This window comes from Varroa jacobsoni, unplaced genomic scaffold (genome assembly GCF_002532875.2).
Source record: "Varroa jacobsoni isolate VJ856 unplaced genomic scaffold, vjacob_1.0 scaffold_218, whole genome shotgun sequence".
Taxonomy (NCBI): Eukaryota; Metazoa; Arthropoda; class Arachnida; order Mesostigmata; family Varroidae; genus Varroa; species Varroa jacobsoni.
In genome coordinates, this window is record NW_019213120.1 from 201557 (window position 1) to 224775 (window position 23219).

General features: G+C 41.9%; 1 protein-coding gene and 1 long non-coding RNA gene across 4 annotated transcripts; one reads left to right on the top strand and one right to left on the bottom strand.

Moving 5' to 3' along the window:
• Positions 1-3736: 3736 nt before the first annotated feature.
• LOC111273713 (uncharacterized) lies at positions 3737-22276 on the bottom strand. 3 transcript variants are annotated; one of them, XM_022855602.2, is made up of 13 exons: positions 21981-22276; positions 21658-21701; positions 19126-19281; positions 18615-18743; positions 18347-18509; positions 16225-16304; positions 14441-16090; positions 12758-13286; positions 9865-10034; positions 7395-7492; positions 7008-7203; positions 5535-5701; positions 3737-4029 (listed from the first exon to the last, which is right to left on the bottom strand). In XM_022855602.2, the coding sequence occupies exons 1-13, from the start codon at positions 22190-22192 to the stop codon at positions 3889-3891; spliced, it is 3735 nt and encodes a 1244-aa protein (XP_022711337.1). In that variant the 5' UTR covers positions 22193-22276; the 3' UTR covers positions 3737-3888. The 3 variants fall into 3 exon arrangements, with proteins under 3 accessions (XP_022711337.1, XP_022711336.1, XP_022711335.1); XM_022855601.2 differs by having other exon boundaries at positions 12758-13487; XM_022855600.2 differs by having other exon boundaries at positions 12758-13496.
• On the top strand, positions 8717-18439 carry LOC111273714 (uncharacterized). Its single transcript, XR_015316045.1, has 3 exons — positions 8717-9158; positions 17841-17959; positions 18363-18439. It is a non-coding gene; the product is annotated as an uncharacterized LOC111273714 (long non-coding RNA).
• Positions 22277-23219: the final 943 nt, after the last annotated feature.

Sequence of the window (23219 nt, forward strand, 5' to 3'; positions counted from 1 at the left end):
TAGTACGTACCAGTTTGCTCAGCGTGTGCCTTTTGTAGGAGCGTTGACACCGCGACGATTATCGATAGAAGCCTCATTGAGACTGTCCACGTCGTTCCAATAGGCATCCTAATCTAGCGTCACAGCTTCACAACGTTGTACCGCGATCGTGCTAGCGCTTCGCGGGTAACGCCGTCACCGTTCCGTCACTCTTAATCCTTCTAGTTGAGGATACTGTGTTATGGTTGATGTTGCTGCTGTAATAACAGTAACAGTAGAAGTGGTCGTAATAGAAACAAGGCGTGCACCACTTGATGAGACTACCACACGATTTCTGTCTTCCTGTTGCCAGCGCTTTCTTGTCCTATCGACTGACGGTAGTCGCTGACCCTCAACGCCTGTCATCCAAAGTGGCTAACGAAAGGACACTCATCAACGATCCACTACACCCAGGCACATCGTACCCGTACGAATTGGGCTACAACGACAGAAGTACAATCCACTACTAGTAATAATACTGGTGATGGGAAACGTACTTGTTGAGATAGGAGCTAGAGCATAGAACTGAAGTTATTTTATTGGAGAAGATACAGTAGCAGGAGGGCCCAAAAACGATTAGGTGATACCGCTGCCGTCACAAAACAACTGCGCAAACGCTTGTCTTACTTGTTTCAAGATAAAAACAACAGACAATTGCCATTCGACGCTGACGTTGTCGACAAATCCGACACCCGCCTTTAAAAGCGGACGCCACACGCTCACTACGTTACGATGTTACAAGAGAGAACAAAAATCTAATTAGTGGTAGTTCAACGACGGCACTTGTTACCGTTGTAAAAGTCTATTTTCGATTCGTGAAGTTCGCCGAATCGCAGCCGACGTTACCGCTCCAGGCTAACGCGATAGTTTCCTCTCGCCGGTCTCGAGTAATGTAAACGTGTACGCGTTATCCAGCTTGGCTTTGCTACATTTTTTTTTTCTTTTAATATTCAGCAGCACCCACATCCATGTTCGATTCTACCACTCTCATTATCCGTCATCAACACCAAATGTCGCCCTGAATTCCGGCACAACCTGACATCGCTACCATAGCACTCTCTGATCGGCTGATCTATTTCTCTATTGACCCACGCAATCACGCGAATGATGTCGTCAATGTATTGCTAAACCACTGATCTCCGCTGGCCGACGAGCAAGAGGCAATCGATCCTCACCCGATCTTTGCGCACGATGGCGTACGACCTAATAGACTGGCATACGGTGATAGCAACCGCTCCGTCACCGTGGTCGTTCTTCAAGGAGCTTACGAGAAGCTTTAGCTAGTCTTCTCCGACCTGCATCGCTTCTGATGATCTCACCGAATCGATTTCGATGGTTCAGGCCTGTTCGTGCTTATGTTCCTTCCTATGGTTGTCAGAGCAGTAATGGTAATTCATTGCTTGCCGCTGTTACACTGTGGCTATTTTAGTGGTAGTAGTAGTACTATTTGTGGTTTTGGACGTTTCGTCTGATAAAAGTCAACTACTGAGGCGGTATTTACGGCTCATCTGGAGATAATTTCCAGTGCTCATACTACGACTGGACAACCAACGGCACAGGCAAACCGTGCTAGCAGCTTATCGTTGTATGCTCGCTGTTATTACTGCTGTCGTCTTCCTCCGTCTTCAAGCCACCACCAGCTTAAAAGTCACCAAAACCGCAGCTGGCGCCAGCATTGGGAGCATTGTCGGCTTTCCACTCGTCTTCGTCAGCCGTCGCTAAAGTATACAAAAAGCTCTCAAATATTCTACCGAGCGAGCCCACACTCAACGAAACCGTGCTGGATACGGGGCCGCACATCCACGGCGAGCCACACGTATTCGCGCACTGTTCTACTATTTAGACAGAGGAAAATAGAGGGAAAGACAGTGAAGGAGAAGTAAAGGAAGAAAACAGAGCTAGCAAAAGGTTGCGTGTAGGCCTGAGAGAGATAGGGAAAATTATATATAGCAGAGATCTCTCTCTACCGCCACTGACGCCGCCTCAAGTGGCTCCGCGCACCCGATCGGCGCGGGTCAGAGTCATGTGAGCTTTGTTGGAGCTAATGCCGCTACGGATGCCGCTGCTGTGGCTGACAGTGCCAGCGCAGTGGCACCATGGACAAGATGAAGCAACAATGCACTGTTCGACACACGGCTAATTGTTAGCTCGCTACTACGGTAGTTAGTTAGTATCCATAGAAGTCTAATGGCACTAGTACACAACAGAAACAGAACAAAAGAGAGTGCAGCGCTGCGGGTTTAACGCTATAGGGTCTGCATTAGTGACACGATTCTAGTAATACGCTTTTTAGCTATCACTGTATGGCAACGATGAGCTTAGCCAAACCCGGCTCCTTCGTGGAGTTTGTCACCGCTATCAGCACAGCTGCCGATGTGATCTTTTGCTTGTCGTAAGCGCCGTCCAAACCTGCCGCTGCCTGGCCTTCGCGGGTGAAAGAGCCCAGCTAAGTACCTGCGCAGACGAAGCACGTGGAGTAAGTCGCGGGAGGCCCCGGAGGTCTGCACTCTCCGCACACTTGGATGAAACTGGGAGACTGACTGGTAGACGATCGTGGGAGTGCCGGAGAACAGGCCAAAATACTAGCGCCAAGCCCTCGGAGGATGCGGACTAAGCGGCCCCTGGTGGCTGTTGGGACAAACTCGCTGAACGGCCAGGTCCGAGGAGTCCTATTCAATTGTCGTCAATGAACTATAATGCTTATTATTACCCCCTGAATGCTGGCTTCCTGAATGACGAAGTTGTCGGAGCCCGCGACAATTGTTTTCTTCTGCTAGCTTCTTATTTTTGTCTATTTATATATATACTGTAAAGTAGCATTGGAGACAAAGAGTAAAGTCAAGACAAAAAGGCTAAGTACAGGCCAATTTTACAGTTAGACATGTTTGACAAGCTTGCGATACGACTAGAAGCTCAATTTTCTTTAGCATGTGTGCATGTACGCAGGGGCTGTATGTACTCGGAAAATGTTCATGCTCTGATAAAATACGATTTAAAGAAAAATCACTTCTTTAGCACAGCTCCAAAATTGTGCTAGTTTCAAAAGTTTCAATTCACTTCTTTCGGATTTCAGGATAGACCGTCATTCCGTAACGATCAATCTATTTGTAGTAGAATCGTAATCATGATGCCCGAAGTCGGAGCTCCGGCTTGAAGGGTCACGACACTTCGCTGCTACGAATCCTAAAAATTTATTGAATTTGATCAATATTCCGCCATAATTCCTTGATCAAAGTGAAAAACCACTTTGTTCCGTCTTTGAGATTGAATACATCTGGCTCCCCTTACTAAACCAGCAAACAAATAACCTTAGCGTATTGTATTATCAAAGACGGAAATAATGTTTGAGAAAAATATGATTCGTTTCATCGAAAAGTTACGCATTGTCTTGGCTAGAACGCTGCTACCGTATCACCCTAATCCATTAGCGGAAGCCGAACATTATTTCATCTGAGTAGCGGTGATCATCCCGTTTACTCGTCTCGCTTTGTCTTTCAAATATGACCGTTTGTATCCGTTTGGGAATAGGTTCATATCGCTTTTAAAATTTACTGTGCAGTATTTCACGACCAGTTGCCTTCTATATAAAACATACTGAGAAAATACCTCGTGCTTTACGACAGCCCTCGCAGTATTACTCAATGCCAGACGTACTGAGTCTTCTAACGAGTGATAGTTTGGACCATATTTTTGCAGCAGTTAAAAAATACAAGGTATCTTTTTTTTGCTTAATTAATATTTTATTTGCTTTATTAGTTCAACTATGACTGCGTTTCCTAAAGAGAAGGTTTCCACTTAACATAAGTCGCGATCGCGAATCACAGGGAACCGATTTTCAGCCGCGTTTCTTAGCTAATGGTAGTCCTTAATTTATTCCTTTGCGGCCGGCGCGGATGGCTTCAAAATAGCACCAGTACCTTCTGGCTCGGTGTCAGCTATATTAGAAACCGTGTCCCCGGCCTTAATATTTTGGGCATCGGCCGGATTAGTCGAGATAAAAGCGAAGGATGGCTGGAAACATACGTTCAGTAATGATAATTTTTAATACATTTAACAACAATAATATAAATAAATTTATCGATGAAATTTCTAGCAGTATAACACTAACCCGCGTGTTTGTTTTGGAGTGCGGATTGGAAGCAACAGTAACGAAAATCATAATAAATGGTTTGAGCTTGATGACAACTATGGACCAATAGACAACGGTAACGAAGGCCAATACTGCGGGGACATCAGAATTGTTTACGGGGGTTGTAACCGTCCCATGCGCACGAATTAAACTCCGGCGTTACAGGCGTATTCGAGCAGAATATAAACGCATCCAGGTAGCTCTATACATCCTATAATATTTACGTAATAAATCTGGTTGCTCGTTGAATCAAGATTAATGTGTTGGCTTTCGTTCTACAAAATCGTTCACGCTAAACCAGATCTGAGCACTGGATTGTTATTGTCGAGCGCATAATTTCAATTGTCAAGAGGCGCAATGAACAATCGAGTAATAGTGTTCATATTGTACGAGTGAATATCGTATTTTCGAACTCGACACGGTTCGTCAGGGCTGCACGAAGGATTTCTCCGACGAAAACCATCCCGATTGCTCTAAGGGTACATAGTTCCATTTTGGCCAAGAGTACGAACTTATCTCCTCAAGCAAATAACTGAGCGTCAACCTATGAAAAACATCGCTCCTATTTTTAAAAGTACTTTTAAGTTTAACGGCAGATGACTGGAATCGGCCCGTTGGACGAGCTGCGTTCGACGGCGCCGCGGTGTAATCGCTCCAAGTACCAAGTTTCAGCCGAAATACGTCCATGAGGTAACGGCACCGCGTACATCGGTTGCACGTATCACATGAGCAGCCTTTTCATATGTTAAAATTTTCTTTAATATGTATCTCTTTAGGCACCGTTTCGACACCAAGCTACTCTGATACGCAATGTATTGCAAAATGTTGTTCGCTTTTAACACAGTTTTAACATGGTTACAGCAACCAGTCCGGTAGCTGGATCCAGCGTCGGGGAGTAGCTATAGCGTTCAACTAACAAAAGTTAGTTAATCTCTGATCTGACCTAGTCAGGCCGCATTTGTTGTCATATTCCAAAAAGCGGGCCGGTCTGAGACAACTCAGCCATGTTGACAGTTAGTGGTTTGACTAATGGTTCGTATCCACGAGGAACAGGTTGAAGCAACATTGGATTACTTAGGTTCTCTCTTATCGGAGAAATGCTGATAAGCTGTACTGTACAAGCTTACATGTATGAAGAAATACTTACAGAGATCAGTGAATCCTTACGCCACATGGACCACTATAAGAAAGATTATTTTCGTCAATTGCTAATATAATATCGAAGAGCGATCAGGAGCAAGTTTAACGCTATGTTAAGCTGAACAAATCCGTGACTAACGAAAAATAATTAGATACGTAAAAGTATTACTTTTGTTGCGCTCTCGCAAATCAGTCCTTGATGTTCACAGAACTGTCCGTTGGCAACTTATCATTTCATACTACTTACGTCATTTTCGTTAGGTAAAGGACTCAAACTTTCGGCCCTACTGTCATCGTCGACATTTACGTCGCCTGTTGAATCCGAAACGGGTGGCGCTGTTGCAGCTAGTACCTCAGTATTTTTGGGCACTGTTAACTGCTCCTTCAAAGCGGTAAGAGTTGTTCTGGCATCATCTGAAAATCAACAGATACCAAGAATTATTTTATTGCTTATTAAATACCTGCCGGATCCAAAGCAGCTTGGCGAGCTAACTTCCAAATATTGCTACAATCTTATTAGAAAACACCTACAAACTTATATCCGACCAATATTTTATATCCGTTCTAGTGCGACAAAGCATCTGTGAAACGAAGCTAATTTTCGAAATTCGCGATTCAACTCACTACAGGGCTTTTGCATGTGCCAAGCTTTATACATGAAGTTTTTTTATGGCTTATATAACACAATCCATGTTTATCTCGTTAAATGAATCAATTAGCTGACCTCGTACACTCATTGAGAATAGACATTGTGAGCCACAATTCAAGAGAAATTTCTTTCTTTTTTCACAATAAGCAATAATCCTACGAAGCGTACGTACCTCGAATACGAACCCACTTCGCCATCTGTATATGTTAAAAAATAATTTATAAATAATAAAGCGTACCGGTTGTGAAGATTGACACTAGGCAACGATCGTTCAATAAGACGAAGAAAGATCAGTTATATTCGACGGAAAACTGATATATACGTTTCCTTGAACCTTTCGTCACACCTGATAAGCGAGGAAAGAGGTTCTGATCAAAGACTCTTGTGCCACGTTACGGCAGTCATCTTTCGTTATGTACACCAACGTTCCAGGCGATCGGCTTCGGTTACTTTAAACTATCTTGAGCCAACTGAAGGCTAAAAGTCGATTTCGAACCGAAATAAATTAATTTAAGGGTTAAAAAAGTGCCAAGTTGCCGAAGTGCCAAGAGGATTACGAGAACGAGCAGCTGAGTCCTTTGTGGAGTTAAGCAGTACCCAGCTCGGCATTAACGAATAAATCTTTTGGGAGATTCGGGAAAAAAAGTTTGTTAGACAGCTGCGGTGAGGAACGAATGAGCCCGAGGAAATCTTACGATTTTTGTTTGTTTCGATCCTTTTGCAAAGCCTATTCGTTAAGGCCTGTTCAATCGACAACGGCTGAAATTTTGTTATCGCTAAGTTTGCCTTTTAGTGTAGTTTTTCGATGCCCCACATTCGCTTCCAGTTATATGAAGCATCCTCCTGTTTCGTTGATTTGCATTGGGGTGTTCACAAAATGCGCGACCAAAAGCAGACTTGTGCTGATTCACCCTGACCGATTTAGCATCTGACGTAACGGTACAAAGAAACAAATCTATGCTGTTAAAGATTAGCACATGAGCTATTAATGGAACCATATTGCGAGTTACCGACTTAGTGAGCAATACATACTACTCAGATATAGTTGGTGCAAAAGTAACTTGTACTAACCTTGTGTTTCGATAAGTCGCAAATAAGCTCCTTTCATAAATTCAGTAAGCGGTGTGATAATGTCTGTTGAATTGCTTCCATTCCAGAGAGCTAGACAGCTGTCACCGACGCAGTCTGGATCCCCTTCATCGGGTGTCAAATTTTGGATAGTTTTTGAGAATTCGATCAATTTCGTGTTTAGGTCGTTGAGGTCGGCCTAAAATTTATTTGTTGAAATTTATTATATACTTTCATTAGGTCTATTTATTTATGCATGGTGATACGAATATCGGCCATGCTTCAGATATAGATTGAAAAGTGACGCTTATAAGTCATCAGCTAAGTTAGGAAAAACGCAGTACAAAGAAGATGCATTTATAATTTAGTGCGTGCAATAATAGACAATACCTTGTCATCAAGCAGTTTGTTAACCTCAACGGTGAGGTCGGCGAGTTTAACCATCTGGTCATCGCTGACTTTCTTTCCTTTCGTTATAAGTATCGCAACTGTAATCAACAATAGAATGAAAATATTGGACAGAAGCCAAAGGATCTATTATATCATTATACATTCTAGTCTCTACATAAATTGTATCTCGTTAGAAAAACATTAGAAGCCAATCATTGACAAACTCCGAAAACGTTAGTTGACTCTAAGGATTTAAGCTATGCCCCGATCTGGATGGCTTATTGTTGTGCTATCGTTCAGTCAGTACGTGCGTGCGCTGCTATGCCATTCGATACATACATATGTATATATATGGGGCTGCTCTGTTGTAAAGAGCATAGGCTCACTCGCTGTTCTTCGCACCAAAAAAAGGCAATTCTCCCTAAAATAACAACACTCGTCATAGCAAAGAGCAGTGCATCGTCTTTGATTCAAACAAATATAGACTATTACGTAATAAATTCATGCGAGACGAACGAAATTTCCCTATTTTGATGCAAAATTGCCAATTTTCAAGCGGGATTAGAGCGGAACATCCTCAGTGGGACATGGATTCTTAAAATTAAATTAAGCAAAGGTGGCCACAAGCTCACTTTGATAAAGCTGGGCTTCTTTGCGGATATTAATGGCCATCTTAGAAAGAGGAATATTAACTGCAAATCAACTCGACCAGATACGCTTCAACGGTTAATTTTTCGAGACCTTTTGCTTGTTATTACACATTTTTGACATTTTGTTCCCCTGCATTATCGGATCTGCTATTAGACCGAAATTTTAAGCCGCAGAAATTTTCTCTATGTAGCGTATTTAAGCAACGATTTCACTATCTTATCGCTTAACTCACGGTTACTATCAAAAATTCAGGAAAGAACATTTTGTAAATGACTAGTGAGTGATTTATGTCCTGGATTGAATATCTAATTGAGGTACTAAATGAGTATGACAGCCAAAAACCGCACTTGCAAGAAAATATACAGATACAGATTTGAAACAATTCGTAAGAAGAAGTCTGGATTTCAATTTCCTACCCTATATATATTGTAAGCTTTTGTAATTTGTGTCATTAAACTAAACATGAAATATATCTTTTCGAGCCGAATTCTACACAAACTCTGTGTAAGCCTAGGCATTCATTACTACCCAGAAGGAATTGTCAACCAGGCGCTTCTTTTCGAAGTAGTGTAACGGAAGGGGGGAGAAAGGGCGAGAGAGAGAGAAGCCGCCAAATTGACTGCGGCAAACAGAACACAAAAGGCAATAGAAATCAAAACAAATACCATTTTCTAGTCGCTCGTAAAAGTTTTCTTTTCGTATGCGGTGCTGCGGTTGCTACTGTGGACCGAGAATCGGAGTGAGTGTCAGGCGCATCTGTTCGGCCGGCGTCGGAAGGGATCGTGAAAAATAGATCCGTCCTGTCTTTTAGACAACATCAGCCACCCGTTTTTCTCAGAGCCTTGTTCGATTCCAAGTGTTTTCTTCCGCTTATTCATTGCGAATCGACTCGGATTCGTTATTTAGTTGCAGACGAAAAAGCTCCGACATTCGTACATACTGGAGATCAGCTGCCATATTCTGACGGCTTATGAGCAGAGCCAATAGTTTCTTAGCCAAACACATAGTCTACAAGATCGAAGAGCGAACTTTTCAGACATTAAGGACCGTATAAACGTTTAGCGAGCTGGCTTTTACATTTAGAACGAAGTAAAACATGAAATACGTAATTTGGTGAGAACTTTTTTGTGAAACCTAGTTTCTCATGAATTAACTGTGGCTTATTAATATACTATTATATGAACAGTGTTCTATTGAATACATAGTGTGGCGCTTTTTGCTAGACGAGAAATAGTGAGTTACGGTTACATAAATAGTCACACCCGGCGCGCAATTAAAAAAACAATAGGTTGCCTGAATAAGATGTTTAATATTGGAATCATCATTGCAACTTTTAAGCTATTCTACTTGCGCATTATGATTTTTCGCGCTCGTTCTATTCAAAAATTGGCATCCGTTGTTCTCTAGACTTTATAAATTGCCACAGTAACAACGAAAAAGGAAATTATTATACAAGTAAATGTAATAATTTTTTTCTGCTTAGAATAATTTTTCAAATCAGATGTCTACATATTTTGCACCAATGCAAACTCCACTTGTTTTGGGTAGCTTTTTTTTGAAGGACTTTTCTATGCGACGAAAATTTAAGAGCCAAAGACTGCATATTCAATATCGTGACCTTCTGGAACGCGTCTATCTGGCAAATATGCCAGATAGACGCGTTCAGGGAAACAAATTCCAACGTTTTTCATATGACCAGTGAATCGCGCAGTTAGTGGCTTTAATAAGCGGAAAACAGTGTCCTTAAACCCCTACTGCGCGAAAATTATTTTTTAATTTTATTTTACCTATACCTTAATAAAAAAAACATCGTAATGACCTTTAGCGATGAGTTTAGCAATTTTAGCTGAGAGACCTATACTCTTCTCAGCTTTGAGTTTGGCTTTGAGGGGTGGGAGCAGCTTGACAAGGGTCGCAGGCGGAAGTTTGGCAAGCAGTTTCACGAGCTCCGTCGTATAGTCTTCCGGTTTGGAGTCTTCATATATTTCCCTACGACAATGAACGATTCAATGACATATGTATATTTAGACATGGTACTTTAATTGAATATTAACTATTTCTCACTGAGTACTTAAAAAATATAACGATAATAATCATGGCATGCTGATCACTACACGGATACCACAAGACAAGTGCCCAATGCACACAAATATAGATCTCATGCAGATCAGAGCAAACGTTGCAAGGCCCTCCAAACTGTCCTGGTAACTAATATCTGTAATTAATAATAGCGGGGACGACATTTAATCGAGCCACCTAAGCTGGAACATCGATAGAACGCTTTACATCGTTCCTTTAACAGTATTTTGTGTGCTCTACGATAACAACAATCCATAATTAAATTCTACATATGAGATTTAATGTTAACGAATACAAATGGATTCAAAAAGACAGATGTTCAGATGAATACAAGAAAAGGTAATATTCTCAATGCGTACTTTAGATCGACATGAAGAAGCTCGGATCCTTATAAGAGAAGTGGTATCTCATGCGTTACAAATTTGATGACAACAGAGTTCCGCATATGTATTGTTGCGTATTTGATAGAAGTTTACCGTTTTTTAGCGGAGCATAGTCTATTACTACTGAGTTTTGACAATGTTGTATTTAACTACACTCTTTTCATACGATAAATGATCAGTTCGTGGCCTACGCTTAAACGCCACCCAGATATACGATGCTATGTCTGTAGAATAGATTCTTAACAAATATACGTGCACCTGAGAAACCATTACCGTTCGTTATTAGTTTTTACGTAGTGTCCTAATGATGCCGCCTTCCAGACAATACTAGCTTACTATTTTGCCAACGGCAGCAGTTAAATATGACTTAGACGTGGGCAAGCACAGCAACAGCCGGCAGAAGATTACTACCAGCCGTCTGGCTTTTACTTAGCGATATTGGTTGCCATACTACCTCATCGCCCGTCCATGTTTCGGCTAAGTGACCAACCACTGAGCCTGCAAAACGGCGGACGACGTGCCCTGCCTACGGTTCGTTCTGAACGAAACGGAGCAGCTTCTTCGAAGGCTTGCCTCACTCGACGTGAAATTCGCACGAAGTCAAGCCACGAGGCCTCGAGCCTGCGGATTTCAGCTCTTCCACGGCCTCTGCCAAACCGAGGTCGATTACTTGTCGGTTTGCCGGTTACTTGTTGTTTGGTTGAAGCCCCTACCGACGAAGGAAAAAGCTGGAAAGCAAAAGCCGACCAGCTAGCTACCCAGCAAGAAAAAAACGAGGAATAATTCTTCCTGTCTGCGAATATCTCCAGTTATATTTTTGTTTAAGTCAGAAATGGTCGGTTTCCTTGCCGACGTCTAGAAAGTAATCGACTAACAACCCTAGAGCAGAGCAAAGGCACTCACGTACGTCTTTTTCTTCCTTCGCCTGCTCCCCCTTTCGGTCTTGTTTCCTTCTCGGTGTGTCTTTTAGGCAGAGCTCTTTCCAAGTAGGGTAGGAATCCACAGCTGCAGCGGTCTGGCTCTTTACTGCTCTCTACCCCGCGCGCTTCACGATTGCTCACCGGTGCGGAACAGGCGCGGAAGCCCGCGAAGTCTCGCTCCGCTTCGGTCCTCGGCTAGTTGATAGGGTTGGCCAGCGGTCGTCCGTCTCCAGAAAAACCGCAGAGCATCGGCTACGGCGAACCCCACTGGCTCTTCGGTCACCGTCTGCTTGCTGCGATGCTCATGCTCTGCTTGCCCAGGTTGTTGGCCATTTTAACAGTAGTGCCCATCCGTCGTCGCTAGTGCTCCAGCCAGCGAGTCAAGGAAACCCAATTCCGCTTAGCCGGGTTAGCCCTACAGGGGCATTCGAAGCACGTACAGTAAACTCTCTACGTAGGTTAGCGTCTGCCTGCTGTTTCCTAGGAGAGACTCCGCGACCGAAGTCGAATTCCACCGGGTGCGTTTAGGCTTTGCTTCGCCGTGGAACTTCTCGTTGGGTCTGCTGAAAAGCAGACAGTCCGCTAGGAGCTGCTAGTTACACAGGCAAAGCCAAATGGCTTACTCACCAACTCTCCTTGGAATGCTTTAGAAAACGTCACACTGGTAGAAAGAGCGAGAAAGAGATAATGCCGACAACTAGGACAGGCAAGGAATAGGGAAGCTGCTACATCGGCGCAGAAAACAGTCACAATCACAAAACGACAGGTTTTCTCATACACCGGCACCGTGTGAAAATCGAGGGATAATAAGAATAGTGTGAAAAATAGTTTGTCAATAATAACACATGGGTTAATGAAGCCATGAGCACATAGAGAATTGAAAATAGTGTGGAATGATGAAGGGTTTAGTGTCCTGAAAGAGGTACACAAATGGGCATTCTTTGTTATGCCCGACGGAGTCAAAACGGATTTATACCTGGGTGTCATGTCATCGTAGCCAAAGGTCTGTTATGAGGTAAAACCTATAAGACTTGACATTTTTTTTGTAAACCATAGTCAGTTACCGTGTTGCGCCTTCACATATTTCATTATTAATATATAATAGAAAAGTTTTATATTTTAACTAGGTTACTGTACGGGCCGTCAGTTTAATCTAAATTACAATATTATTCTATAACTGACCAAGAGAGATCTAACCGGCCCTTTAAGTCTCAGTGCTATAAAAACTCTTGCCTGATTAGAACGGAGGAGTACAGCTAGAAAGGTAGGGCTGTAACGACTAGTAAGCATGATTTGCGTTAATATTACTCCTACTCTTGATGTGACTTACGTTTTAGCTACTAATGCAGGCGGGGGTCCATATACCATGCCTGGTTGTCTATAAGAATTCTGAGGTCTATTTTGCGGTGGGCCGTAACCGCCAGGTTGCAATCCGGATTGCGGCCCAGGTTGTGATTCGGGTTGAAATCCGGGTTGAGTTCCATATTGAGGTCTGGGTTGTAGTCCAGGTTGTGGTCTGAACTGCGATCCGAGTTGCGGTCTGAAGTGTAGTTTGGGTTGTGGTCCAGGTTGGGTTTCGAGTCGCGGTCCGGGTTGTAATCCGTAGTTCTTTTGTTCTCCTTTACCTGTCTGTAGCCAATAATGGTTCTGCTGCTGTGTACCCTGTGGTCCGTATGAGAAGCCCTGTTGAAGCTCTCTACCATTACTCTGTCCATAATTCTGGCTGCCCCCGCTCTGGTTGTTATAGCCTGCACCACTTTGGCCGCCCGAATAACTCGCCTGTCCGTGGCCGTGTGAAGCTAAGAAGCTATGATGCTGAGCACTAGGGCCGTGAAAAGTTGAGGAGTGCGCGTAAGGAACTTCGTAACCATGAAAGATAGGATAATGTTCGTTACCCCCAGAAGACCCGTGGCCAGAATTGCTACGGATATACGGAGTCTTGTTGTATCCATGGCTGAAACTGTGTTCGTAATGATCATAATCCTTTTGCAGAGAGACAGACGAGTACTCGTGGCCTTGGCGTCCACCTTGGTGCCTATAACTATGATCGGAGGGGCTACCTACAAATTCTTGAAACAGAAAAATATTAATTTACCCAGTCATGAATGGATTTCTATATCACGTCGTGAAACCCATTTTCTAACGGTGATCAACCTGGCCCAACAGGCTTTGACTGTTTTGAGGGCAGACAAAGAAAGAAAAAGGGGATAGAACGGAGAAGGCTCGAAAATAGGACAAGAACAGGAAAGCTCTCGTAAATATAGCTGCATATCAACGGTGACGTTGTCAATATTTTAAATTATATTTTCGAGTGTGATCGATATATCCGGAATAGTCGATATATGTGACGACACTAATTAGTTACTTCTTATTGTTTGAGTTTAGTTTCGAGCAGAAATCGTTCGCGTATAACAAACAATCTGCTACAGCGTAGGGTGAAGTAAGAGTGCCGTAATTCCAAATCACTAATAAAATATGTCGTATTTGTTTAGCCTACTCGTCCCACACTTTTTTACAGAGATCGCATAATACGGAAAATCAAATCCTATTAAAATATAAACACGACTCGAGTGATTGGCCAATTGCATAAGCTAAAACCAGATACATGTTCAGTAAATTTATATGGATACAACAACCGATAATCCTTGTTACTTATTTTAGTGAGAAGTGTGACGAAGACATTATGGTTTATACCTAGATTGTAGTCACAGCTCTTATTTTGTTCTAGTGTGCCCTACTTTGCATTAAATAATAATAAATAAATATGGCATATATATATATATATATATATACCATATTTATTAGATATTATTAACATACAATAAACATCGAATGCTTATTATTGTTGGCACAAAAGCTATTATTATTTATATTATTATTATATTATGAATCTTTATAATCATCGTATTAAAACTACTGTTTCATATTTCGTACATAAATTAACAGTGTGAAAATGATGATTTACTTTTTGAACTGATTTAAAAACAAGTGTATTATTTGTCTCATAGCTTACCCATATACTGGCCAGAATCACCGTCTATATGGGGCTTTTGGCTGCTAACGCTACCACCGTGCCCTCCATATAGACTTACGGGACCACTGTTGGGTCCTTGGCCTTGAGAATATCCGTTTCCAGATTGATCTTGATAGCCAGCCTGATGTCGTTGACCTTTTGGATACAGGTTTCCATGAGAGTACCTTATTGAAGGTCCATACATTTGGCCTCCGCCATAATGAAAGAATCCATAAAAGTGTCCTCCAGCCGGTTTCGTAGATACATAAGATTGACCTCCAGTCTGTTTCGCAGGTTCATAAGATTGTCCTCCACCCTGGTTTGAAGGTCTGGAAGGCTGTTCTCTACCGTGGGTTGAAAATTTATAAGAGTGTCCTCCAAACTGGTTTGAAGGTCCGTAGGACTGTTTTCCACCCTGGTTCGAAGGCCCATAAGAATATCCTCCAGTCTGGTTCGAAGGTCCGAAGAACTGTTCTCCTTCTGGGTTCGAAGGTCTGTAAGAGTGTCCTTCAACAGGTGTTAAAGATCCGTAAGATTGTCCTCCAGTCAGTTTTCCAGGTGAATAGGAGTAGCCTGTGCCTTGAGATTGCGCACCATGTGCTGCACCTGCATATCCGCCAGAAATAGTGTAGCCAGAACCAACTTCTTGACTGGGGGAGTGAACCCCTGCGTTGTAGGTTAGAGCTGCTTGGTGACCGGCACCGGAAGATCGAACCGTATATGTCGGACTGCTTGGTCCATGTCCGCCATTCGAAGTAAGGCTATACGAGGATGAAGATGGTGAAGTCATATGTATTATTGCATGAGAAGCAGACGCTTGCGCTTGGCCATAACCTTGTTGGGGTGGCATGCTTCTATTGGGACCAGCTACGTACTGCCCAGAAGTTGCAATAACATAACTGGGTGTTGAAGGCCCTGCTGACACCTGATGTGGATAGGGAGCACGATTGCCGTAGCCGCCACTGGATGGGGCGGGAGCCGCGTATATTATTTGAAGTGCAGAAGCACCGTGAGAACTCCGAGGGGGTGAACCGCTATGCGAACCCTGGGAAGCAACTCCATCATGTGAACCTTGAGATCCAGAACCACCATAAGAGTTCTGGGGCGCGTCGCCGGCATACGAACCCTCTGCAGCAGATTCCATGTTTGAACCCTTGTTTATTGTTCGAAGGGTTGTTCCACCAACACTTCCATTGTTGTGAGAGGCAGAACCAGCGTACGAGGCTTGGCTTGTGGGCTCACTATGTGACCTCTGAGGCGCGGTGTTACCGTTTTTGCCGGATGTGATAGAAGAAATAGACAAAATTGACGATGATGGGCCATAACCTTGGAAATGCTGTTGTTGTGGTTGATAACCTCCATGTGGCGGGTCAGGACCTGAGGAACCGTAGTGGATCGAAAACTTACCACCAGGGTGCTGTGGAGGCCGAAAGCCGTTCGAAGGTTCGCCAGCACTGGAGGAACTTTGCGCAGAGTCGTAACCCGCGCGAGGTCCTTGACCATAGTTAGATAGTGGGCTGTGAACTATAGGGCCTGGCTTTTTACGATACGTGATCGGTGCGGGGACTGTGCGGTAGATGGGCTGGGTTTTCAAGTTCAACACAGGATAGCCGGGACGTGTCTGAACTATGTAGTATGTTTGCGCGGGTCCTGCAAACCACAAAGCATAGCATTTTACCGGCGGGGGCCATTCTACCGTAAGCCTATTTTTCTCTTAACTTTTTCTACTCTAAGCGATTTGTGTGCATTGCAATCGCCACTGGTTAGTATTATACGCATCTAACCTGGTGTTTTGAAGCGAACATAACCTCCGTTTTGAATTCTTCCTCCGAAGGTGCCAGCAACACGATATCCTTGACCACCGCTTTAAATGTGTCAAAAGTATTGCTAGGGTTATTACCACAGGCTATATGTCCATGTGCATCTGCACTGGCAACACCTTTGAGAAATATATTTAATAACAGTATATTAATCAATAGCATAGATGATTTATTAAAGAGGACTTACTTAATTTTTCTACAAACTATTGTATTTGAACTATGGTAACAAATTCCAATTAACTTTAGTTTCAACTTTCATTAAGACGATGTGGCATCCGCTGAAAGTCAGCTCTAGTTTCCCCTGTTAATGTCTATATCTAATCTAGTGTCAATTTTGGTATGTCATAAGCTTAACAGGTTTTCTCTCAGCATACTGTGACACGTAGATTGTCTTTGGAAATGCTCTGCACTAGATCTAGATTAAGTCTAAACCCTAGTTCTTAAGAAAGTTATCTTTTTAATTTTCCTCTAAAACAAGTATATCAGCTTGCGATTTCACGTGTCGGAGGGAATCGGGAGGATCGGTAGGGAACGATCCTTCATAAGTGCATAACAAATTGCACGAACGAATGCATAAATGTGGAATCCATGCGAAGACTTCTATCCGATTATTCATTATAACTTCATTCATTCTAATAAGGAGTAATAGGATAAAACAACCATTATAAAGCCTGATTTAACTCAAATACAGATATTCTATTGATCAAAAAAGAAAAGACCTGCTATGGGGCATACGCGCACACACCGTACGAATTTCCTCTTGACACATTTGCAGGAAGACACGTGCCGATTGATAGGTATAGTTGAGTGCAGACCCGTTATACACCTACTATGATAAGGCTTAGGGGATGCGGAGTAAGGGACGCGTAATCATTCTATTCTATTCCTATCATCCTATTTCTATTCTATCATCTATTATTGTTTCATTTCATTTTGTGGACTCTAAGAATTCCTTTCCTTATTTTGTCCAGCTAGGCTCGACAACTGAAAAGGGCCGCGTATGTAACTGTCGAAATCTTACTGACCAGGCCATGTGTTCAATGCATGATTGAGTATTTAGTTCTATTTCTCAAACGCGGCTCAACCCCCTTATATATGTATATATATCTCCGGATACTTCCAATTAAGTGATTACTGGAAACATTTTATTTAAATAATTATACTAATCTTCGTGGATAGGGAAGAGTTGGGTTTCTGCAATAAGATTAATCATATATCCTAACCGAAATCGAAGGACTTATGTGAATACGTTACCGATATAATGAATCTTTTCATCAACGATAACGATCATCGTATCAAAGCAAAGGTTATATTAACTGATAATTAGATAACCATCTAATTGTCATATATATAATAATAAAATACGTGTCGTATAGTCGAATAAATGTGGCGCAGTGCCAAAACAACATCCGATGCATTAATCCGGCTGCTATTAGCTATTAACTATTTAGCAGGTTTCTCTCAGTCACTTTACTCGTGTTTTAACATCTCGGAAATAGGCGTGGTGAAGCGATGTGTTCAGTCCTCTCTGAGAGCGCAACAATATTTAAATAATTAAAATCTGTACACGCAAATTCCAGTGAGGGAACAGAATCGTGTAAAGCTATCTACGAAGATGGGGACGAGTAATTGCGAGCGTCATAACAGCTGCCCTTGAATTGACGCCAGTCATTTGTATTCAACAACAGTAATACAACAGGTCAACATTGCATTCATCATACTCGGGGTACTGTTCCGGAAATTCGACTCAACCGCTCTGATCGGAAGTTAGCAGCTTTTGGTAGAGACTTTCGTGTCCGCTAACCAATTAATTATTTTTTAAGATAATGAATATTATTAGATATAATATTAGAGCAAGTATAAGTTGTATTGATCGAGTTCGAGGAGCAAGTTCGTATACGTATAAAAAAATTATTACCACAACTACAAGCGAATGTACTGTTGTAAATTCTGTTCTAAATATGAATGAGTACAGACCAGTGACTTAGCGCACTATTAGGCACTTTGGCGTAGATAGCTTTTTAAAAGCAACACACAAATGTATCTACTGATGAACAAGATAGATTTTACGAGTTCGTTAGCTTACGAGTTGCGACCTTCAGGATTACGATTTGGGCACGTGTCAAGCCAGGTAGCAAGTTCATCCGCGTAGTCACGGTCGTAGCCCATTAGCCAGACCTCTCTTAGATGGAGTTCAGGCAACTCTCCAGTTGTGTTGCGGAGACTAAAAAGGATCAGCTCATCTGGAACTGCGCAAAATTTGCGATTAAAAGTCTGCTCTGAAATCAATAAAACGTTTAAGAATCTTATATTTATTTAGGATTTATATAGGTAATATTATAAAATCTACTTACGGCGGCTGGTACCGTTAACTACAGGTTCAAGGTCAACCGAGCTGACGTGGAGATCTCCGAAATGATTGAAATCGCTGACCACATCGAAGGTTTCGTTATGATCTTTGGCCGAACGGCGCAGATAAAACACTAGAAGATCGTTCGGTCAGAATTAACTATAGAGTATGCACCATGATAGGCTCAACGATCGACCACAACCTAGCCATTGTAAAATATATTTTTCAGAAAGCTTTTCCATGAAAAGATGACTAAGATAATTCTCTAAAGAACAGCATATGTACATTGCTGTTCCTCTGACCTATCATCGATACTTGAGAGTTACGGCTGCCCTACTGCAAACCATCGAGATGACCCAAATGCCATTCAACTCCTCCGCATGCTATCATGCAAATAAAATTTACCTCATAGCATCTTCGCAAACTGCTTTCAGTACGTCGTAATACGTATACTGTAAACTACTATTTTTTATCTGATATTAAACAAGGGTAGTGGATAACTTTCAAATGCATACCATGAAAGCCGCAAATATGGTAAGGGGAGTTTCCGATAGGTTCCTGGAAATGCACCCGTGTTTCATCGGTCGCGTTTGTTACCAAAGTCGACTCCATATCGAAAGTCACCAGATCGTCTAAATTGACTGCGCCATTGATACTGACAACACTTTGGTCTAATACGAACAACACAACGACGATGACCTCGTTAAAACAAGCTTTTTAAATACGTATTGTAACCGTACCGCACACTATACTATGGTATTCAACATAATAGGTACGACGTAATAGAAAACGCATGGCATGCATGAGCGTTTCATTAAAATTTCGCACCTTAAAATCGACGCTCCAAAAAAACAGATTTTTTTTTGCAAAGAACTCTGTATTTATTTATGAATAGCAGTGATCCATGTGCTGTGTCAGAAAAGCCCCCTATGTGTAAACATGACAGCAAGCTTGTCCTGTTGGGTGTTGCTTCGGATTGTCGACCAATATACCTTGTTTATATATTGCTTGTTCTAGTAGCTTTTGAATGCTATTTACCTATCTGTTGCCAAGGCTCTTTCGACACCTAGAAAATCACTTAAAAAAAACCTAATTGATTACCCTAAATAAAAGTTAATAAACGGTAATAATTATTCACATGCAGAATAATACTGTTGGTTCTTTTTTTTTCTTTTTCGTTAAAAGGACCTGTTGGCTTTATATTCAACTGATTCCCTACAAATCTTAAGGATGAGGTAAAGCTTTAATCTACGGTATCGGCTTGAAAATTTGTGTGTGCGACCACTTGGTAGTCTTCTCATTTGGGTTAGAATATGATATAGAGAAAATAATGAAAACTGCTCGGTCATTCTGCTGCAGGTGTTTTTTTGAAAAAAAAGTTTAGCACCTCAAGTTAAAAGAATTCGAATTCTAAACTACTGATTAGCACCTTAGATTCTAGCGCCCATAGGTAATGTTGTTCCGCACGCATTATATGCGTGTTTTTTGACTGAACTTAGTTCAAAACACTGAATATATCTTTCGCTATGAATGATATTCATAGCTGGACAGAGTTCTGTCCAGTTATTCACTCAGAGATAAGAGCTAAAGTTATATGTTTCCACGTCGGGATCGTAATTAGGTTTCATAGGATAACTACACACGTCCTGTCAGCACAATATTATCTAGTAAGGCCTTATCAGTGCGGAATTAGAGCCGTTCCGGTTGCCTGAGACCACAGTGTAATATGACTGTACCATTATCAGTACAAGTGGAGTATTAGAGATGGTCGAAGAAGTCTTTACCAAACTAGTCTATTCGCTAGCTACTACATCGCACACACACACAGACACAGCCACAGCCACACCATGACTTGTCGAATAACCGAAACAGAACAGGAATATTCTATGGAAAACGTTAGTTCATCATATATACATATGCCGCCGCGCGGTCCTTATCACCAGTGGCTCTGTGGGCGTGGATAACCTGGCCGGCTAGTTTTAGTTGCACATTTGCACTGCAGGTTACATCCTCATCTTATTATGCATCGATATGGCTTTATGCTACGTATCCTTCATCCGTGTGCGCATATTCCTATATTTTAAACATCAATGAAATTGAATTGACGTCCTGTCTTAGTGTGAGTTCAGGACAAGAAAAGTGAAATGCTACAAACTAGTTTCAACTTATCAACGCCCGTTGGAATTACAACAGGCTTTGTTTGTTTAGTTTTTTACCAGTGCTTCGACAGCTCTGACTTGCTAAGCGGTCGAAACACGATGAACACCAACTGTGGACTTCACCGTAGTAAATCAGATCTGAAATCCTGTTATAGCTGCTAAAACGATTAATGTAGATAAATTACTCTACTACTAGTTAATGATCTCAGATGATAGTTCGCAATTTGCTCCCTCTAGTTTTAGTCTTTTTATTTATTATGAGATGTAGCTAGTCCCTACCTGGTCAATTACAATGGTCAGCGCTGAACTGTTGGGTGACGCAGCTTTCATTTCTACGAGAACGTTTTTAGGAAAACATTTTTGTATATTGCGCAACAGGTGAATCACATACGCAGTAGCTTGAATGCAGGACGCGTATAAGGAAAGCAATAAAAGCGCCCATCATGCACCTATTATAAGGTGTATAACAACGACCAGCAGCACGAATACGTGCAATAGACGAGTATCTTATTCAATTAGCATATATATTGGCCTTACCATTCAGTAAAATTAAACCGCAATTGAGACAGACAAGAAGGTTTAAAGTGGGAAGTTTTCCCACGGAAATAGCATAAGACCAATTCCTGTTGCACTCAGCGTTTTCGTGTAGAGCATGCACTTTCTTTCATAAAATATTCGTGTGCTTATTTAGAGTCCTTCGTAGGTTGAAGCTTTATAATGTTTTCTAATGTTTGTTCTTTACGTACCATACCCCGTGATCCATTTGCCAACGTAATGATGTCGAAAGATAAAAGCCCGAAGGCCAAACCTATGTTGTCGATGTTATGCATTATATGGCAATGTATTAAATCATGCTGAATTATTTATGACAACTCAGTTACATCGTACCCATTCGGCCATCCTCGGTGATGTTTGCCAGGTCGAACATGTTACTGAAACATATAATAAAAACATGTGACACATGAACTAGTCACTGAACATCCTCCACGTATCAGCAACAAGCGGGATTATATTTCACTGACACCTCTACACGTACTGAATCACGCAAATCGCACTCTAAATCAGTTGTGGAAGTAAAGCACACATTGATTATTATGTCTGAACAAAATCTGCTTCTTCTTTCAAAACTGGAAAACAGACAGGTGGAGGCAAAAGAGTATTCTCTTTAGGGATTTGGACCTTTGTCGCCATAGTATTATACGCGGACGTACACATTTTGCGTCGCATCGATGTTGCTCTGAAAACCGAGAAGGGGCTTGAACGATTCGTCTCGACTCGATACGGACAACTCCGTATTGATATTTTTGCCACTATCATTTCCAGCGTATGCGAGATGAGAGCTAGACAGTCGATCAGGAACCTGCAGCGAGGCCAGTTGGCATATTATCAATACCATTGCCCCCAACAAATACAGCCTGGCCATTGTGGAAGAGAAATTGCAGGCCACTAGCTCACGCGAATCCAATTGTCGCTAGCATTACATGCAGCCACGTCAACCCGATAAACACTGTCAACCGTGGCAGCGTAGCTGTGTTAACAGTGATATCTAGGCGAGAGCGATTCTTCGAACATAGGAAATCTTTCCCTATGTATAACACGATCGCTTGAGATATGGCCCACGTTAGCGCTGCTGGACGTCCGGAAATCTGTTGATCCAGAGGTGAGTAGATTCAGGCAGTGGGAGAAAATTGACGAGCCGAGGCCGAGCACCAAGGTACGATAATTTTACCATATGCAACCAACGCTGCATATCGATTATAGCCACACGGTCTCGCGAGTCCCGAATCGAAAACCGACAATTATTCATCGCCGGAACTAAGGAATCTATTGGTCCTATGAACTGAAATGGTTGTCCTGCCAGCATAGTATAGCCAGGTGGTATGATTAATATGAGCAGCAGAAAAATGTAGAGAAGGAAATTATGTCCTTGACATTAGGTTGGCGATAGTCAATTTATATAGATATAGTACTAATATGCAGTTATTCTAAACCTGATTAAACTTTGGACTCTATTATAATGTAGATGTTTGTAGATAAGCTTGTTAACTATAGCGTAACGTAAATTGCCCTAGTATATAGTAATATAGACTGAATAAAAACAGCGTTTTTTTCTAAGATTGATATGCCTGTCATCAGTGTGGAGGTATGCACTATCAAATGTAATCACTGTACAGAAGAAAGGGAGGTTTTTTTTTATTAAAATAGGGTAACGTGCGCGCTGCTTTGAGGCAACCATCCTATAATCTACTAAGAACAATGAACTGCAAAGTGAATACATCGTAAAATAAGTCATATAGACATGATAAATGTAAGAAATTACCCACCTAGAGGGTGCTGTCCAATGGATACCAATGCAACCTGTCAAAAGGCCCCAGATATACGATTATTCGATTACTGCGGCTATTAAAGAGAACGGGTAGCTAGGATTCTTATTGAAAAATATGTTGTTT